This window comes from Gadus morhua, chromosome 19 (genome assembly GCF_902167405.1).
Source record: "Gadus morhua chromosome 19, gadMor3.0, whole genome shotgun sequence".
Classification (NCBI taxonomy): Eukaryota; Metazoa; Chordata; class Actinopteri; order Gadiformes; family Gadidae; genus Gadus; species Gadus morhua.
In genome coordinates, this window is record NC_044066.1 from 18,161,559 (window position 1) to 18,176,745 (window position 15,187).

At 43.4% G+C, this 15,187-nt stretch overlaps 2 protein-coding genes across 5 annotated transcripts; both read left to right on the plus strand.

The window, feature by feature from the left end:
- Positions 1 to 215: 215 nt before the first annotated feature.
- On the plus strand, positions 216 to 4,963 carry lum (lumican). 3 transcript variants are annotated; one of them, XM_030341353.1, is made up of 4 exons: positions 216 to 858; positions 1,039 to 1,114; positions 2,282 to 3,163; positions 3,375 to 4,963. In XM_030341353.1, the coding sequence occupies exons 3-4, from the start codon at positions 2,287 to 2,289 to the stop codon at positions 3,536 to 3,538; spliced, it is 1,041 nt and encodes a 346-aa protein (XP_030197213.1). In that variant the 5' UTR covers positions 216 to 858; positions 1,039 to 1,114; positions 2,282 to 2,286; the 3' UTR covers positions 3,539 to 4,963. The 3 variants fall into 3 exon arrangements, with proteins under 3 accessions (XP_030197213.1, XP_030197214.1, XP_030197212.1); XM_030341354.1 differs by lacking the exon at positions 216 to 858 and having other exon boundaries at positions 959 to 1,114; XM_030341352.1 differs by lacking the exons at positions 216 to 858; positions 1,039 to 1,114 and adding an exon at positions 1,420 to 1,444.
- Positions 4,964 to 8,130: 3,167 nt separating this feature from the next.
- kera (keratocan) lies at positions 8,131 to 13,677 on the plus strand. 2 transcript variants are annotated; one of them, XM_030341350.1, is made up of 3 exons: positions 8,131 to 8,366; positions 11,663 to 12,537; positions 12,873 to 13,677. In XM_030341350.1, the coding sequence occupies exons 2-3, from the start codon at positions 11,676 to 11,678 to the stop codon at positions 13,040 to 13,042; spliced, it is 1,032 nt and encodes a 343-aa protein (XP_030197210.1). In that variant the 5' UTR covers positions 8,131 to 8,366; positions 11,663 to 11,675; the 3' UTR covers positions 13,043 to 13,677. The 2 variants fall into 2 exon arrangements, with proteins under 2 accessions (XP_030197210.1, XP_030197209.1); XM_030341349.1 differs by lacking the exon at positions 8,131 to 8,366 and adding an exon at positions 8,628 to 10,018.
- Positions 13,678 to 15,187: the final 1,510 nt, after the last annotated feature.

Consider the following 15,187-nt stretch of genomic DNA (forward strand, 5'->3'; position numbering starts at 1 on the left):
TCCTCCCTCCCCAGTGTTGTTGGTTTGAGGGTGGGGTCGCTGTCGGGTCTGGGGTCCAGGGTGGGTTGGGTTGTTGGGTCGGTAGGGAGGTTGGATCATTAGGGGGATCGGGTCGGTAGGGGGGTCGGGTGGGTCTTGGGGGTCTTGGATGAGCTACAGGGGGGAGGCTTGTGGTCGTGTTAGAACCGTTTCTGACTGGAGTTGAAAGGATCTACTGTGCCGACATATGGGATGCATTGGACATGCATCCGTTAATTTTCCATTCCTTTTGTGCTGGCAGAAGGGATAAGGAGGGGAAGAAAAAAGAAAGAGAGAAGAAGATTGAAGTATAGAGAATACAAAGAGGAAGAAGAGTGAGCGAGCCTGGGGTGTTATGCAACTTTTCCCTGGCTCCGTTGCTGAATCGTTTTCGTCAAACTTTCCAAGGCCTCATTTTGTACGCCAAACAGCTCTCCGCATAATAACTGCAGCATCTGGGGGCCACAATAAAAAGAGTGCAGATATTGTTTCAACGTTTTCCACGTACTCATCAGATTTTTCAGCGTTTTGCCTCTTTCGACAAGCAGAAGCCTTTCAGTTGTTTTGGTGATTGTGGTCGTGAATCACCATGGTTGTTTAGGTGCGTTTACATAAGAGGGAGGAATGTTTGTGGGGAATAAGGTAGAGTTGTGAGGTGGTCAGTGGTAGTCTATAAAGGCTGTCAAGCCTTTATAGACGTAGCGGACTCTTGTCATGTCCACTAACAGGGACAGATTTCCAATTTCCCAGAGTGCAACACTGCACCTGTCCCTGGCCTGCCACACCACCACCCCAGGATCTGACATTTCTCATTCTTGTCCAAGACATCTTCAACTTACGGTAAGTGATGATGAGGATTTAGGCTGCACGGAAAAACCTCCCCTCCAATTCTCACTACCCCCCTTTTCTCCTTCTCTCTCTCTTTCTGTCTATGTCTCTCCATCTGCCTCCCCTTCCCTCTCTCTCTCTCTCCTTCTCTCTCCTCCCCTTCTCTCTTTCGCTCCCTCTCCTTTCCTCCAGAGACTGCCTACTGTTTGAACACCACACTACCTACCGGCCCTCCATCTCCTCCAAGCATAAGGAGCGTCGACCTCAGGTAAGCCTGCGCATGTTGGGGAGGATTTGGGATTTCCTGTTTGATTATTCATCTGGATTATTTCGCTGTTTGGTTGGGCATCCTGGGTCATAGTGTGGGAGGAGGATGTATTCGTTGGCCACTGCCTCTGTCGAGGGTCTCAGGGCAGGGATGGGTATGCAGGGGTGTCCGTGTTCGCTGGTTCTGCCAGGGGACAGACAGCAGCAGGAACCCTGAACAGCAACTGAGACAGATTGCAAAGGCATGCTTGAACCTGCCGATTTGGAAAATAACCGTAGATAATCGCAGTCGCATGCGTGATAGGTTTTTTGTAGCAACACTTGTAGATGGGTATGTCTTCTGTGCTTGTTTTTGTTTTTGCATGGGAATATTTTGCATGAGTCTGGGATCTGTGAAGCTTTGCAAGTTGGCCCTAAGATCCAGTCTCATTTCTGCAAGGCTCCACAATATAGCGCATATTTGCATGATAAAGTGTTGTAGCTTTGGTTGAAAGTGCTTGCAAAGTGAGTAATATAAGCCTTTGAGTTTGCCAGATGCTTTGCTGACAAAGGGCTCCAGTTGATTTCCTCTGCCAATTCTTTAACAGAACAAAAATGCTTGACACATCTGTTGTGAATTACCAGGGTAATTGCTAACTCATGCTCTACATTTTTATCAGGTTCATGAAGTGAGGGATGGGGTGCGCATGAAGGTTCATCGTGTATCTGAGTTGAATGCACGCCATGCCACAGAAATTCCATATATAGTACAAAATATTTGGTTCCCTTTTGTACGAAGCAGTTTTTTCCAGTTTGGTCTGGGGGAGAGGTCAATGGAGTGGCTAGTTCGACTGTGCATGTGTGTGTGTGTGTGTGTGTGTATGTTTGTGTATGTGTGTGGGTGTGTGTTTGTGTGTCTGTGTGAGGTGGAGGACAGTATTTCAGCTGTGGTTGACGATGATGTGTCTACCTACGTTGTTTTTTTGTTGCTCGTCTAACTATTTTATCATCGAGCAATTGAACTGTTTTGAAACTCAAAAAACGAGTGTACATCCAACGTTTGATCACATTTAAACAACGTGAATTTATTCATTTTCCCATGGACGCCTTCAATGGTAACAAGCTTGTTTTTCTGCTCTGTCTCCCACTCCCACCCCTCTCTTGCTCACCGATTCCACCATCCCCCTAGAGGCCATGTCTTCTCTCCGTGTGCCCTTGCTACTGGCCGTGCTGCTGAGTGTGGCCTTGTGCCAGTACGACGATTACGACTACCGGCCCGTCAACATGCTGGGGCCGTCCGGACCAAACTGCCACGTTGAGTGCGACTGCCCCATCGGCTTCCCCACAGCCATGTACTGTGACAGCCGCAAGCTAAAGAGCTTCCCCGTGGTTCCCACGGGCATCAAGTACCTGTACCTGCAGAACAACCAGATCGACGAGATCAAGGCGGGCGTGTTGGACAACGTGACCGCCGAGCTCCGCTGGCTGATCATGGACAACAACCTGCTCACCAACAGCAAGGTGGCCAAGGGCACCATCGACAAGCTGAGTGCCCTGGAGAAGCTGTACCTCAGCGACAACCAGTTGACGGAGCCCATCATCCCCTCCTCCAAGGCGCTGGAGGAGCTCAAGATCATGAACAACAAGCTCACCAAGTTCCCGTCCGGCCAGCTCAACAACAAGGAGAACCTGACCTCGGTGAACCTGCAGCACAACGAGCTGACCTCCGAGGCCGTGTCGGGCGCCTTCAAGGGCGCCAAGAGGCTGCTGTCGCTGGACGTGAGCCACAACAAGCTGAAGAAGCTACCCACAGGCATCCCCAACTCGCTGGAGATCCTGTACGCCGACTACAACGACATCGACAGCGTGGCCGGCGGCTACCTCAACAAGCTGCCGGCGCTGAAGTACCTGAGGATCTCCCACAACAAGCTGGTGGACTCGGGCATCCCCGCCGGAGTGTTCAACGTCTCCACCCTGGTCGAGCTGGATCTGTCCTTCAACAAGCTGCAGTCCATCCCCGAGATCAATGAGCAGCTACAGCAGCTGTACCTCCAGGCCAACGAGATCAGCAGTAAGGACATAACTTCTCATCCAATGCTTTTGTGGTTTTGCTGTTGTGTCAAGACATGGTGATAGAGTACCGTTGTCTCTTGAATTGCATGTTGGGACGACATTTTGCGGTTCTAATCGAGTTGGAAATGGATTGACAGGTAGAGCAATCGGTTGTCCCTTTTTTGGGTCAGTAACAATACGATGCATTTGTCTGTGTTTCCTTTCTGTAGAGTTCGACCTCATGAGCTTCTGCAAGTACGTGGGGCCTATCAACTACTCCCACCTGAAGCACCTGCGTCTGGACGGCAACAACCTCACACAGGCCAGCATGCCGATTGAGTCGGTCAACTGCCTGCGCGAGGCCTCAGAAATCTTGTTCAACGAAAACAGCTAAAGACCTCGAGATCGGTCCATGCCCGCCATTAAAATGAAACGTCAAAAGAGCTCAGACAACAGGGCCCCTGGGGGGGGGGGGGGGGTTTGAGAACATTTGCTTCCAATGGTTTCCAATGGTTTCATTAATAGAGGTTGTGTAAGGAACTGAACTTTAAACTGATTATAATGAGGTAAACCCTTATATTCAGCTTCCTAAGGAATCGCTATGCCTAAAAGTGATAACCGTCAAAAAATATACACAATTCAAGTTTAAAAACATTTTTTTAAAGAATTAGATGAATAGGTTACTTCAAGACATTCCACCAAAAAGAAAACACACTTCAAACATTCCAAATGTGCACATTTTGTCTTAAGTATACCTAGATGTATACAGATAGAATGGATTATGCAGTGGCTGAAATAAGCAGTCTGTATTTATCGTTTTATCATACAATGTGTTGTCTGTCTTGTGTGTTCCCATGTTTAGCATAATGCTTTTAATGTAGCAACCCTAGATACCTTGTTGTGTAAAATACCTGCAGGTAGGGAGTAATGTAGTCTGTGATGTACTACAGATAAGGCTTATAATGACAAATAGGAGAAATATAGTGACTGGCATTTTATAAAAATCCTTTTTTTTATATCATGAATCCAAATGTCAATTTTTTTTGCGGCCTAAAAACTCAGTGTCTGCAACTGATGGTGTTCAGGCTTTATGAAACAGATATTTTAATCTTTCCTAGCTTTGAATTTAGTGATATTTGCAAGTTCAATAGTTAAGTAAGTTTGTTTAAAATCACAAGTTAATCTTTATTATATTATTGGTGACACCCTCTTGCAATTCATAACAGTGAGGACTATAAATGGAAAGTACTTGTGAATATCCTATCTACAATAACATTAAATAATCAATAACTTGATTATTTAAAACTGTATTATCCGCAGTAAAAAAACACTGATATTTAGAATAAAAAATGTTAATGACTTAAATATAAGCTCCATGTGAAACACTTCAGACAATAAGGGTGTTCAGGATAATTTGGAGCAAATATTTACACATAATCACATAATATCTGAACCATATTATGCCTTTTGCTCATTTGTATTAGTTTGCATTATTTGCATGCATTCCACCTTTATGATAATAAACTCCCGCTTTTGCAGTTACAATGCTTGCATTGTTACCTTGTTTGTGTGACATGTTGGATGCCTGATAGTCCTGAGCAATGTATCTACAATTGGATGACATTGCCATATACTGAAACCGACATGACATAGCAATATTATTAGCAAATTAACATCATTTCACTGTTTGGTATTTTCATGTTATTTTTTTACAGTTCATACATTTTTGTTTGGTTTGACTCAGTAACTGCTGGTGAATTTACTATGAGTATAAATGATGCAGTGAAATAAACTGAATAAAATTTCCAACATACATTGATTGGGATCGGATTTTTAAGCACACTGACAAAACACATGTTGCTGTTTTTGACTGTTTTGTGGGGAATACAAATTTAAAAGCCTAAAATCAGCCAATATTATTATTAATAAAATAGCTTACTAAGACCAAAACAAATCCCTGCCATTAATCAGTCATACATTTTAGGGCATAGGTAAAGGAATAATGTACATATGATCATTTTTACAAAAAAAGATACAAGATAAATACGCATAATATGCTGCGACACTGAACTCACTGCAACTGTCAACACTCAAATACCTCTGACTTTAACGAAAAAATAACACAATTGTTAACTAACAGTCAGACAGAACAGAAGGGTTGACATTAACCAAATGGCAGCTAACCCTGACTGAACCTTATAACATGAATGCACTTAACTGTTCACAACAGGATAGCACTTATAGTACAGTACTTATATGCTGATCCACAAAAATTCAACAAGCTGCAGCTGATGTCACCACCACATGCAAAAATCATTGATCTCGATCTGTAACTCATAACCAAAGTTTGCTAATCTACAGACATGACTTATGAGGACTGAGCCCATTGAATTATCATGAAATGATTAACCAAACCAGTCAGCTAGCCAAACAGGAATGATTGATGTACTTTAAAGTTGTCTCTGGACTAAGCTAGCCTCTTGGCACGATGACAACAAATCGGCTTCATCGTTAGCCTTGTACCTCCTAGCACCAAACTAGACCCTCAATTATACCGGCTTATTGAAAGAGAAAATAACTTTCAATATTTCTTTGTCTGCGTCTGAATGGAAATCTGTTTGGAATTCGGCTTTGTACTCCTCGAAATGTGTGAGACTACGAATCATACAATTCAAAATTTTTAATAGGGCATACATCACCCCTGTCACACAAGCCAAGATGGACAAAAAAAATCAAGCTCTATGCTGGCATGAGTGTGGCAAACGAGGCACATTATTACACCTGCTATGGGAATGCCCAGCTGTTAAAACACTCTGGTTGGATGTAATATCATTTTCGTCAGAGTCTTTAGATGTAAACATTCCAGTTGGTCCCAACATATGCTTACTGGGCCTTAAGCCAGAAAATGTTGTGGGGAGGGCTGCTGTCCAGAGCTGGACATTGGGCTGTTTGGCCACAAAAAGACTCATCCTTCTAAATTGGAAGGAGCGCAAAACGGATTGCTTTAGTAAGGAAACATGGCTTAGGGGATATAAGGACTTGATGTGCATGGAGCGCGCAGCTTCTATGCTGGAGAATTAATAGTCACTATCATATTTCTGTTCAAAGTAATGTCTATGTATCTTAAGGTGTCATCCTTGCACCCTTCCCCCATCCCTTGTTGTGTCCTGTCAAATGTCTGTTGTTATTGTTCTCGTACATGTCTGTAGATATTTGTGTCATTGTGTTATTATGTTTAATAAAAAAAATAAAAAAGAAAGAGAAAATAACTGATTTCAACATCCCCATACTCCCTTGTCAGTTTGAGTGAAATGAGCAGAGTTGCCCATATTGTAAGAAATATATAGAAGTATAAATAGAAGTGTCATGTTTAAGAACAAAGAGAGCTTGGTTCTCGCTCCTCCTTTCCTTTCCTTTCTGTTTGTGGACATACTGTAAGAAAGAACCACTTTATCACGTCTAAAATGTGCATTTGGGGGCAGCCAAGGATAAGTTTTCCTTCAGGGGATCCCAGGGTTGTAGGGTTTGGCAGAATATTGAATTTTTTTTCCTCAAATCGTTTCGCTGCAAATAAAGTGGTTCAACTACAGGCTGACAATGATGCCAATACAGGCTATTAGTCCACACGCTTTACAACCAATGGTCTTGAGGCTAACACATCACACGTCAATTCTGTTTTGTTTTAGAACAGTGATTCCTGGGCAGTGGCAGAGAAGTTACAAGAGTCCTAGGCCCTACTGACGTGTACATTGTGCAGGTATTCCTACCTTGACTCAAACGCCTCCCAAAGCAGACACCATTCAGAGGGAATGGGGGCAGATGATTAGCCCACTAGCATTAATAGCGCTCTTGCTCAGAGGTTGCCAGACCATAATAACACACAGTTGTGTAGAGGTCATAAGACATGTGGTCAATTTGTGAATGTGGCTATTCATTTGATAGCCTTGTGTCAAAACAGAGTATATTTGGTCACTATCGACTACGCTACATGGAGAGTTGTTCTTGAAGCATATACATTTCCAGTAAAACAGTTTCAGAGAAAGATTTGAAACACCAATTTCCCCTTTACCGCTTCTACACGAGCGATGTACACGTCTTTATACTAATCCCAAATCAGACCCATTTCCTCCCTGAGGGATTCCTCCATTATTTGAAACCAAAGAGGTTTGCTGCGTCCGTCGAGACAGTATGCTCCTTCATAACTCCTCGGGGTTCCCACAGCTCAACCGAGGAGCAGAGACGAGACTCAGAGGTGCGGCCATGTGTCACTTTAGCGGCCATGTGTCGTTTTGGATGACAAGGGGAAATGGTGAAACGAGAAAGTAATATTACGGATTGAGTGAAAGAGGCCATTGAACTACAAAGAATGTGGGACAAATGTGATTTCAATATGTGGATTTGATTGGAGAGGGGAAAAAAGCAATGAAACGTGGTGGCCAGCTGTGTGTTTTGTGTCAAGTAAAGCAGGCTGAGCAGGCTTTGTGTGAGGGGTAGTGGAAACATCTACTTTACTGGTGGTAATGTGTAGCATGCAAGCACGTAAACACCAGCGCACGCACACACACGTGTGTGTATATGCACACACACACACACACTCACATGTGCATGAGCACAGGTCCAAGGCACAAACACACACACAGGCACACACATACAGGTATTTCCGACCCACACACACCTGACAGTCAGATAAAGATGGTTTAGTGTGTTTCAAGCACACACGCGTGCACGTTTGTGTGTTTGTTTGAAATAAGCTATAAAAATAGGCCGTGACCTGAATCCCCTCGTACTAACCCGAGGGAGAGGGGTGTAGGGGGGCCTGACCTTCCCCCATGATGGGGTCAAGTCCCATAACTTCCATACACCTGTGGATTGAATTACCCCCGCCAGACCCCATCACAACCATGACTTCACGTCTTACACAAGGAGAGGAAAAAACAGAAGAACAAGAAGTAAGTCAAGAAGGGGTTGGGGCTGGGGTGGGGTTAGGGTGGTGGAGCCGGCCCGGCAGGAGCCGGCCAAAAAGGACATCCCAGCACACACTTATCTTTTCTTCCACGACAAGTGCTGTCTCCTTGGATTTCAAGGGACACAACTTTCCAGAGCTTAGGGAGTCATACTGACGAAAAATAGTGTCATCTAAGAAACAAACCAAAAAAGACAGAGCTGGTTGCCAAAAGAACACCTGGTTCCTTGCAAGTCGAACACGTCCGCAGCAGGATCGGGTAATCTATACACAATCCTATTTTGAATTGTTGTTTTTCAAATCCTGTGGTTGGACAGAATTTGCAAATTAACTTTTTTAATAGTACTAACATCTGGTCGGATGGAATGTGCTCTTTGACTTTGATTAAGGACTGGGATATCAACTTCTGTTTCTAAGTGTTGAAAATGCTTAGAGCTAATTTTTATGTTATTATTTTGTGTATTTTGTAAATCAAAAGCTGTTTATCTTATTTGATTGATTTCATGATTTATTTAATCTTAGTCTTCTTCTCAAAGTTACACATGTGGAATGCATTGGTTTTGGTGACTCAAACGATTTTGGCCTCACCATATCACGCTGCAAAACCCAAAGCATGTGCGTTGAATCACCAGCTGAAACCGCCATTCCTTTGAAAGTGGAAGCCTTCAGGTGTTCATCTACAACTGCTACACCGTTGTTACGCAACACTCAAGAGTCGTGTTTGATTACGCATTCAATGTACTTTACTATAGCTTTTGGTCCTTCTCTGCAACCTTTTGGCTACCTTGTGGAAGCACAGAGGTGTGTTCTTAGCCCAATGCATCAGAGTTTGACATTCACAGTCCACCACCAGTCACCAGCAGCATCAGGCCAAACTTCTCACGCTGCCTGCCTGGTTACCTATCCTCACACCCAAACGACTTAACTGGGATTATCCCCTGAGCTCTGCAGTCTCCATTGGACGAAAGAACGGTCTGAAAACCTGCAGCCTCATGTCTGGTACGTTTCAAAACCTTAACAACACAGCATCCACTACAAAGGCTTGTTGATTTACGCCTTCAATGTATTCTCCTCTATGCCATAAACACCACCCTTTCTGACGACAGTGCTATGCACATCATTACCTGCTTGGCACTGTTTACACAAGTCCATCCAAAGTCAATGGAAAGGTGATGAGTCAGGGGTGTAAAGGCACCACCATATCATTTTAAATGAGCAGGGTTTGTTTTTATGGTCCCTGCTCTGTTGGTATGCATTGTGCATATCCATACGGTGTACATCTTCATTATAGCATTATTGTTGTTATTGTTGTTACCAGTATTGCAAAACTGCAATGATCTCCAGCACGTAAGCTTGAAACATGGGAGCCGCTTCTGTCAGCCAATGAAACGGTTCTCCCCCCTGAGGATATTGTAAATAGTAATTAAAATATCTGCCACAAAAACAGCCCTGTTGGATTGTTTAAGTCAGGCCAAAGTGAGAGACTGCAGAGAGGATGGGCTTCTCTTTAAAAAGGAAACATGCCAGCCGCTGCATCGAAACACATTCATTTTGAATCAGAACTGACCTCTTGATGAGCGGCAGAAACTCAGAGGGCAGAGAGGGATTCGCTGACCATGTGTTGGAGGACGGAACATGTGCCGACCTCATCCGTGGGCATTAGCGCAGCCTGTTTTAATTAGGCCAGGTCTGAAGCAGTAAGACGGTTTTAAGTGTTGTCAAAAACCCAGGATTATGACCTCTGATCTCGAAGACATCTGATTGGTGGAGAAGGTATTTGTTCTTGTCATCACTGGGGTGGGGAGAGCACCAAGTGAATGGAGACGGCAAAGGTACAAATACAGGTGCGCTAGGAGCTGAGCTGACTGAGAGAAGGCGAGAGAGACAAGAAGCAATGCATCTGAGTACAAGGTAAGTGGGACGACATTAAGGTTGGCGCTACGTTCATATTCCATGGGACCCGAAATTCCTCTGATTTTGTTATCCGACTTAATTTAAGGGCGGGAAAATAACTGTTTGCTTTTGAAAGAAAAAATCAGAATACCACATGGAGACGATTGTTATTGTCTAAGACCACATTTGCACCAATAATGCTTTCGTCGACACAACACTGAGACTGTCCGTTGCATTTCTGTGTTTTCCCTGTGTCAACCTAGTACATTAAAGTGATTAAGGGTTACAAGCTCACAACCTCGCGCAGTTTGAAAAATGAGGGGGGACCTCTAGGAACAGGTGTGTTCCGGGCCCTTTGATGCAGTGCTCCTCCACGGAAAGGCTGGTTCAGTTAAAAATGGCTTCCAGACAAATATAAAGCAGGAGCCAGGATGTAAACTGGCTCCAGATGGTAGCTAAGAAGAGTTTGTGTGACCAGAGGAGGAGGAGGGAGAGCACAGTTGACTGGGTTGTTCTTCCATCGTTCCATCATGTCAAACGCTTGCGCTTGGCTGTTTAATACTTTGTCCAAACAACTTGTTACCTGATTCACTTTCACTTCCTCATTAGTTGTTGATCTCATCTTCAAGGCTTTCAGTGAAGAAATGCAGGATTCTCTGTAGTGCCAAGAAGTTGTGTGTGGTTGAGTCACGCATTATTTTTGAAAGCCCAACCGCATAGCTGTTTGTGTATGTATGTATGTATGTATGTATGTATGTATGTATGTATGTATGTATGTATGTATGTATGTATGTATGTATGTATGTATGTATGTATGTATGTATGTATGTATGTATGTATGTTTGTATGTAAGTGTGTGTGTGTGCAAAATCACATCTTAGTGTGCAAGTTTTTTGTTCATAAAATGTGTATATTGGAATTTGTATTAACAGTTATACTATATAAAAAATGAAATGCATGAATTAAACTTGATCAAACATTTCAAGAAAACCTCGACCTCAATGCCACAGAATTCCTCTTCAGGTTGAACGATTGACATAGCTTTAAAACCTAACTCTGTCCACTTTGAGCGACCTCATCAAGAAACTGGCTATCCAGCCAAATCTTAATGCCATTTAAGTTGGCCCAAGCTGTCTCCGGTCCTAAAGAGGCTAACCTATCGCTCACAGGGCAGAGAAAGCTGGGGAAACTGCAATGGCTCCATTGCGGATTCAAGTTTAGATTTTTTTGCATCGCAGATGAACATTCAATCGGATAGAAAGATTGGGTATTTGCAAATTTTGGCCCTTTTTGTATCACATTTTAATGTAGAAAACTTGAACAATAAGGTTTTTGAACTAGAATTCCCTGCTGTTTGTCCTAGCTTCATCCATTCTATTACATAGTCTTGGTCTGGATATTGAAGTCAAGGCCATCATCGTACTCTTGACCTATAACATGCACACATAGGCATGCGAATGGAAAGTATACAAGTCAATGCAATGTAATTGTATTCCGTCAAAGTCCTACAATAGCTTGGCGATCCAAATACCTGACCTGACCTCTTTCCCTCAGAGAGCTGAAGGCCCTCACTAAAGTCTTTCCTATCCATGTTTTCAACGGTTCTTTAGCCATTCCTCCATCAGCTAACATTATATCTATGTCCATGTGATTCCCTCATAGGTCGAACAGAACCATGTCTCTCCTCTTGGGCGTTTTCTCTGCCTTCTGTCTCCTCGGAGCAGCTCTCGGTCAGGACGTGACCTACGAGGACTACCTGGCCCAGATCAAGGCTTGCCCTCGCGAATGCCACTGCCCGCGCAACTTCCCCAGCAGCGTCTACTGCGACAACAGAGAGCTCAAGCAGATCCCCAACATCCCGCCGCACACGCTGTACCTCTACCTGCAGAACAACCTCATCGAGTCCCTCTCCAAGGAGGCCTTGAGCAACGCCACGCAACTCCGCTGGCTCAACGTCAACCACAACCGGATCACCGACGAAGGCATGGCAGAGGGGGCTCTGGAGGCCATGCCACAGCTCCTGCAGCTCTACATGGGCGACAACCTGCTGACATCCGTGCCGGTCGGCCTGCCGTCCAGTCTGGAGCAGCTCCAGCTCTCCAGCAACCGCATCTCCAAGATCCCGGCAGGGGTCTTCTCGGGGATGGACCGGCTCAGCCTGCTGGACCTCCAGGGGAACAAGCTGCTGGACGACGCCGTGACGGAGGTGAGCCTCAAGGGGCTCGGCGGCCTGGTGCAGATGAACCTGGCCAAGAACCAGCTGAGCAGCATGCCGACGGGGCTGCCCCCCAGCACTACGCAGCTGTTCCTGGACGGAAACAACATCCAGGGGATCCCCTCTGAGTACTTCAAGGGCCTCCCCAAGGTGGCGTTCCTCAGGCTCAACGGCAACAAGCTGAGCACCGGCGGGGTTCCCAGGGACGTCTTCAACCTGTCCAGCCTCCTGGAGCTGCAGCTGTCCCACAACCAGCTGACCGAGGTGCCCTTCATCTCCGCCGGCCTGGAGCACCTGCACCTGGACCACAACCAGATCAAGAGTGCGTATGGTAGTCAAACGTTTTGGGGGTCTTCAGATTTGTCCCATATCCGTCCCATGTTTTTCCCATATATCCGGTGTCCGACACATATCGATTTTGGACAGACTGGGATTCATCTGGTTATTCTTTATTAGTTTGATGTGACCCGTTGACATGTTTTAAGAACCCAACTGATATTGTCTTTGGTAGATTCACTTTCTCTATTGATACCAATCATAGTTGGTTGGCATCCTTTTTTAGGTTGGTCAAATAAAAATAGATTGTACTTTATTGATCCAATGGGGAAATTTTGGGGTTGGGAAATAAAATTGCCTCTTATTTCTTGACATTTCCAGGTGTGAATGGCTCCGACATCTGCCCAGTGTCAGCCGAAGCGTTGGAAGACTATGCTTACGCGAGCGCTCCCAAACTGCGCTACCTGCGTCTGGACGGCAACGAGATTCCCCCTCCGATTCCCAGAGACGTCGTGACGTGTTTCCGTCTGCTCAGGTCCATTGTCATCTGAAGGAAAACTCGCCAAAAAGAAACTTGCAAAAAAAACAGAAGTAATAAAGCTGACTTTACAATTGATTGTATATTCAAACTAGATCTTTGTGGGCAAAACATTTTGATACCAACTGGTCCGAGGTACCCCTAGTCAGGTCCAGTATTTCAGGCAAAGTTTCCATTGGTATTTTTAGCATCTTTTGTCAAACTTTACAATCAAGAAATAATATTGCCGGACTGAAATCACCTTTCCGGAAAACTCCAGTACCATGTTGCGTACCACTGTGCCTTGTATCCTTGTAATGGTGTTAGCGTCAATAGCGTCAATAGACATTTCTGTGACGTTGTCACAGAAATGTTAAAACTATGCCATTGACAAAATATATATTGTATTTATACAATATATGCATCTACATTATGAAAGAAATAAGTCGTTAATAGATAAATAATAAATTGCAACCAATGTAGGTTCAACATGGTTGATTGAAATATAACTTGCAACCTGTGAAATAATGTCAATATGTATTTATTTGAAGATTTTCTTCAAGTGCTATTGTGTAGATCTGCTTCTATCAAACTCTGTAATTGAAGAAAAAATATATATGTATATATATCCCTTGGGTATTTGACTAAAATAAATCTCCCAGTACCAAACTGTGTTGTGTCCGAACAATACCGCAGAAGCACTTGACAATGTCTAACGTACATTACATTTCCCTTTGCAGTGATCCTCATCCAAACATTTTAACAATATATGACTATACAATTTCCAGTTCTATTTGTATTCTGTGTGCTCTTGATTAGGGTTGGACTAAAGTACAAAAATGCAGAGCCAACATGATTAAAGTATTCATATTATATGTAGAGAGAATGTTCTTTATTTCCAAATACAATTCATTTTTTGTTATAGAAAATACAGAACAAACTACAGGAGACAGCATGACTTTTGAACCACGATATTACGTCTCATTCAAATATCCGAAGAATTTCTCAGGCTCCTTACAATGCACTCCTATTTACACTGATCGAGATCTGGATTGTTCCCGACTGTTGTAACCGTACAGAAAATCATGTGTTTCGAATTACACAGGTGGACCGGGCCAAAACTGTGGGCCAGTGTGACTCCTGTCCACAATGGCTGTGGAGAAACAGACATGCCCTTTCAATATCGCTCGCAGCTTTGGCAGTAATGCGACCCGGGTCCCTTTGTCTTCATTCATCATTTCCTTAAGTATTAGCTTGAGAGAAAGACGTAGCACAGACAGACAGGCAGGTAGGATGACAAGATGACAGACAGGTGTCATCAGGTAATTAGTAGATTAGACTGGTGGCCATTAAAATGCCTTCTGTATTCATGAGATGCTGGGGAAACCAAAACACAGATCTACTGCAGTTAAACACTTTCACTGATCCTACAATCAGGCATAAGTGGATGCAAATAAACATTTTTATGAAAAATGTACAGCACAATCAAATACAATTATCACTATTGTACTATTCCAACGTTGAACAGCATGAAAAAAACAGCCAGACTAATTATCCAATGAGCCTGGTTGAGTTTGCTTGCATTATTTGCAGAAAGGTATTAATTCATACATTGATAAATTGAAAGGAATGGCAAAAGATATTTGTACTTATTCCCCAAATGAACAACATACGTTGGTCTATGGATAACAAACATCATCAACAGCAGAGCGCAAACAAAAGAATAATTTAATTTCCATAAACAAGCTTTGAGTAGGGCAACCTAAATAGACCAGACATGACCATCTAAATTATCATATAATCACATCTGGTTACCAGCAGAACAATAATAGTGTTTGAATTTTTTATTTATTTGATTTAACCTTTATTCAACCAGGAGAAGTCTCATTGAGATTAAGAATCTCTTTTAAAAGAGAGTCCTGGACAAGACAGGCCAGAGTCCTGGCCAGAATACAAAAATGATGTCAAGGACATTTTCAAACTCAAACCAAAACACATGAATCCACTGAGGAACACATCCTACTGGTCTTAGAATAACATCTTGCTAGAGTTCAAATAAGATCCTACTACACTTAAAATATCATTATACTGCAGTTAAAATATCATTCTGCTACAGTTAAAATATCATTCTACTACAGTTAAAATATCATTATACTGCAGTTAAAATATCATTCTACTA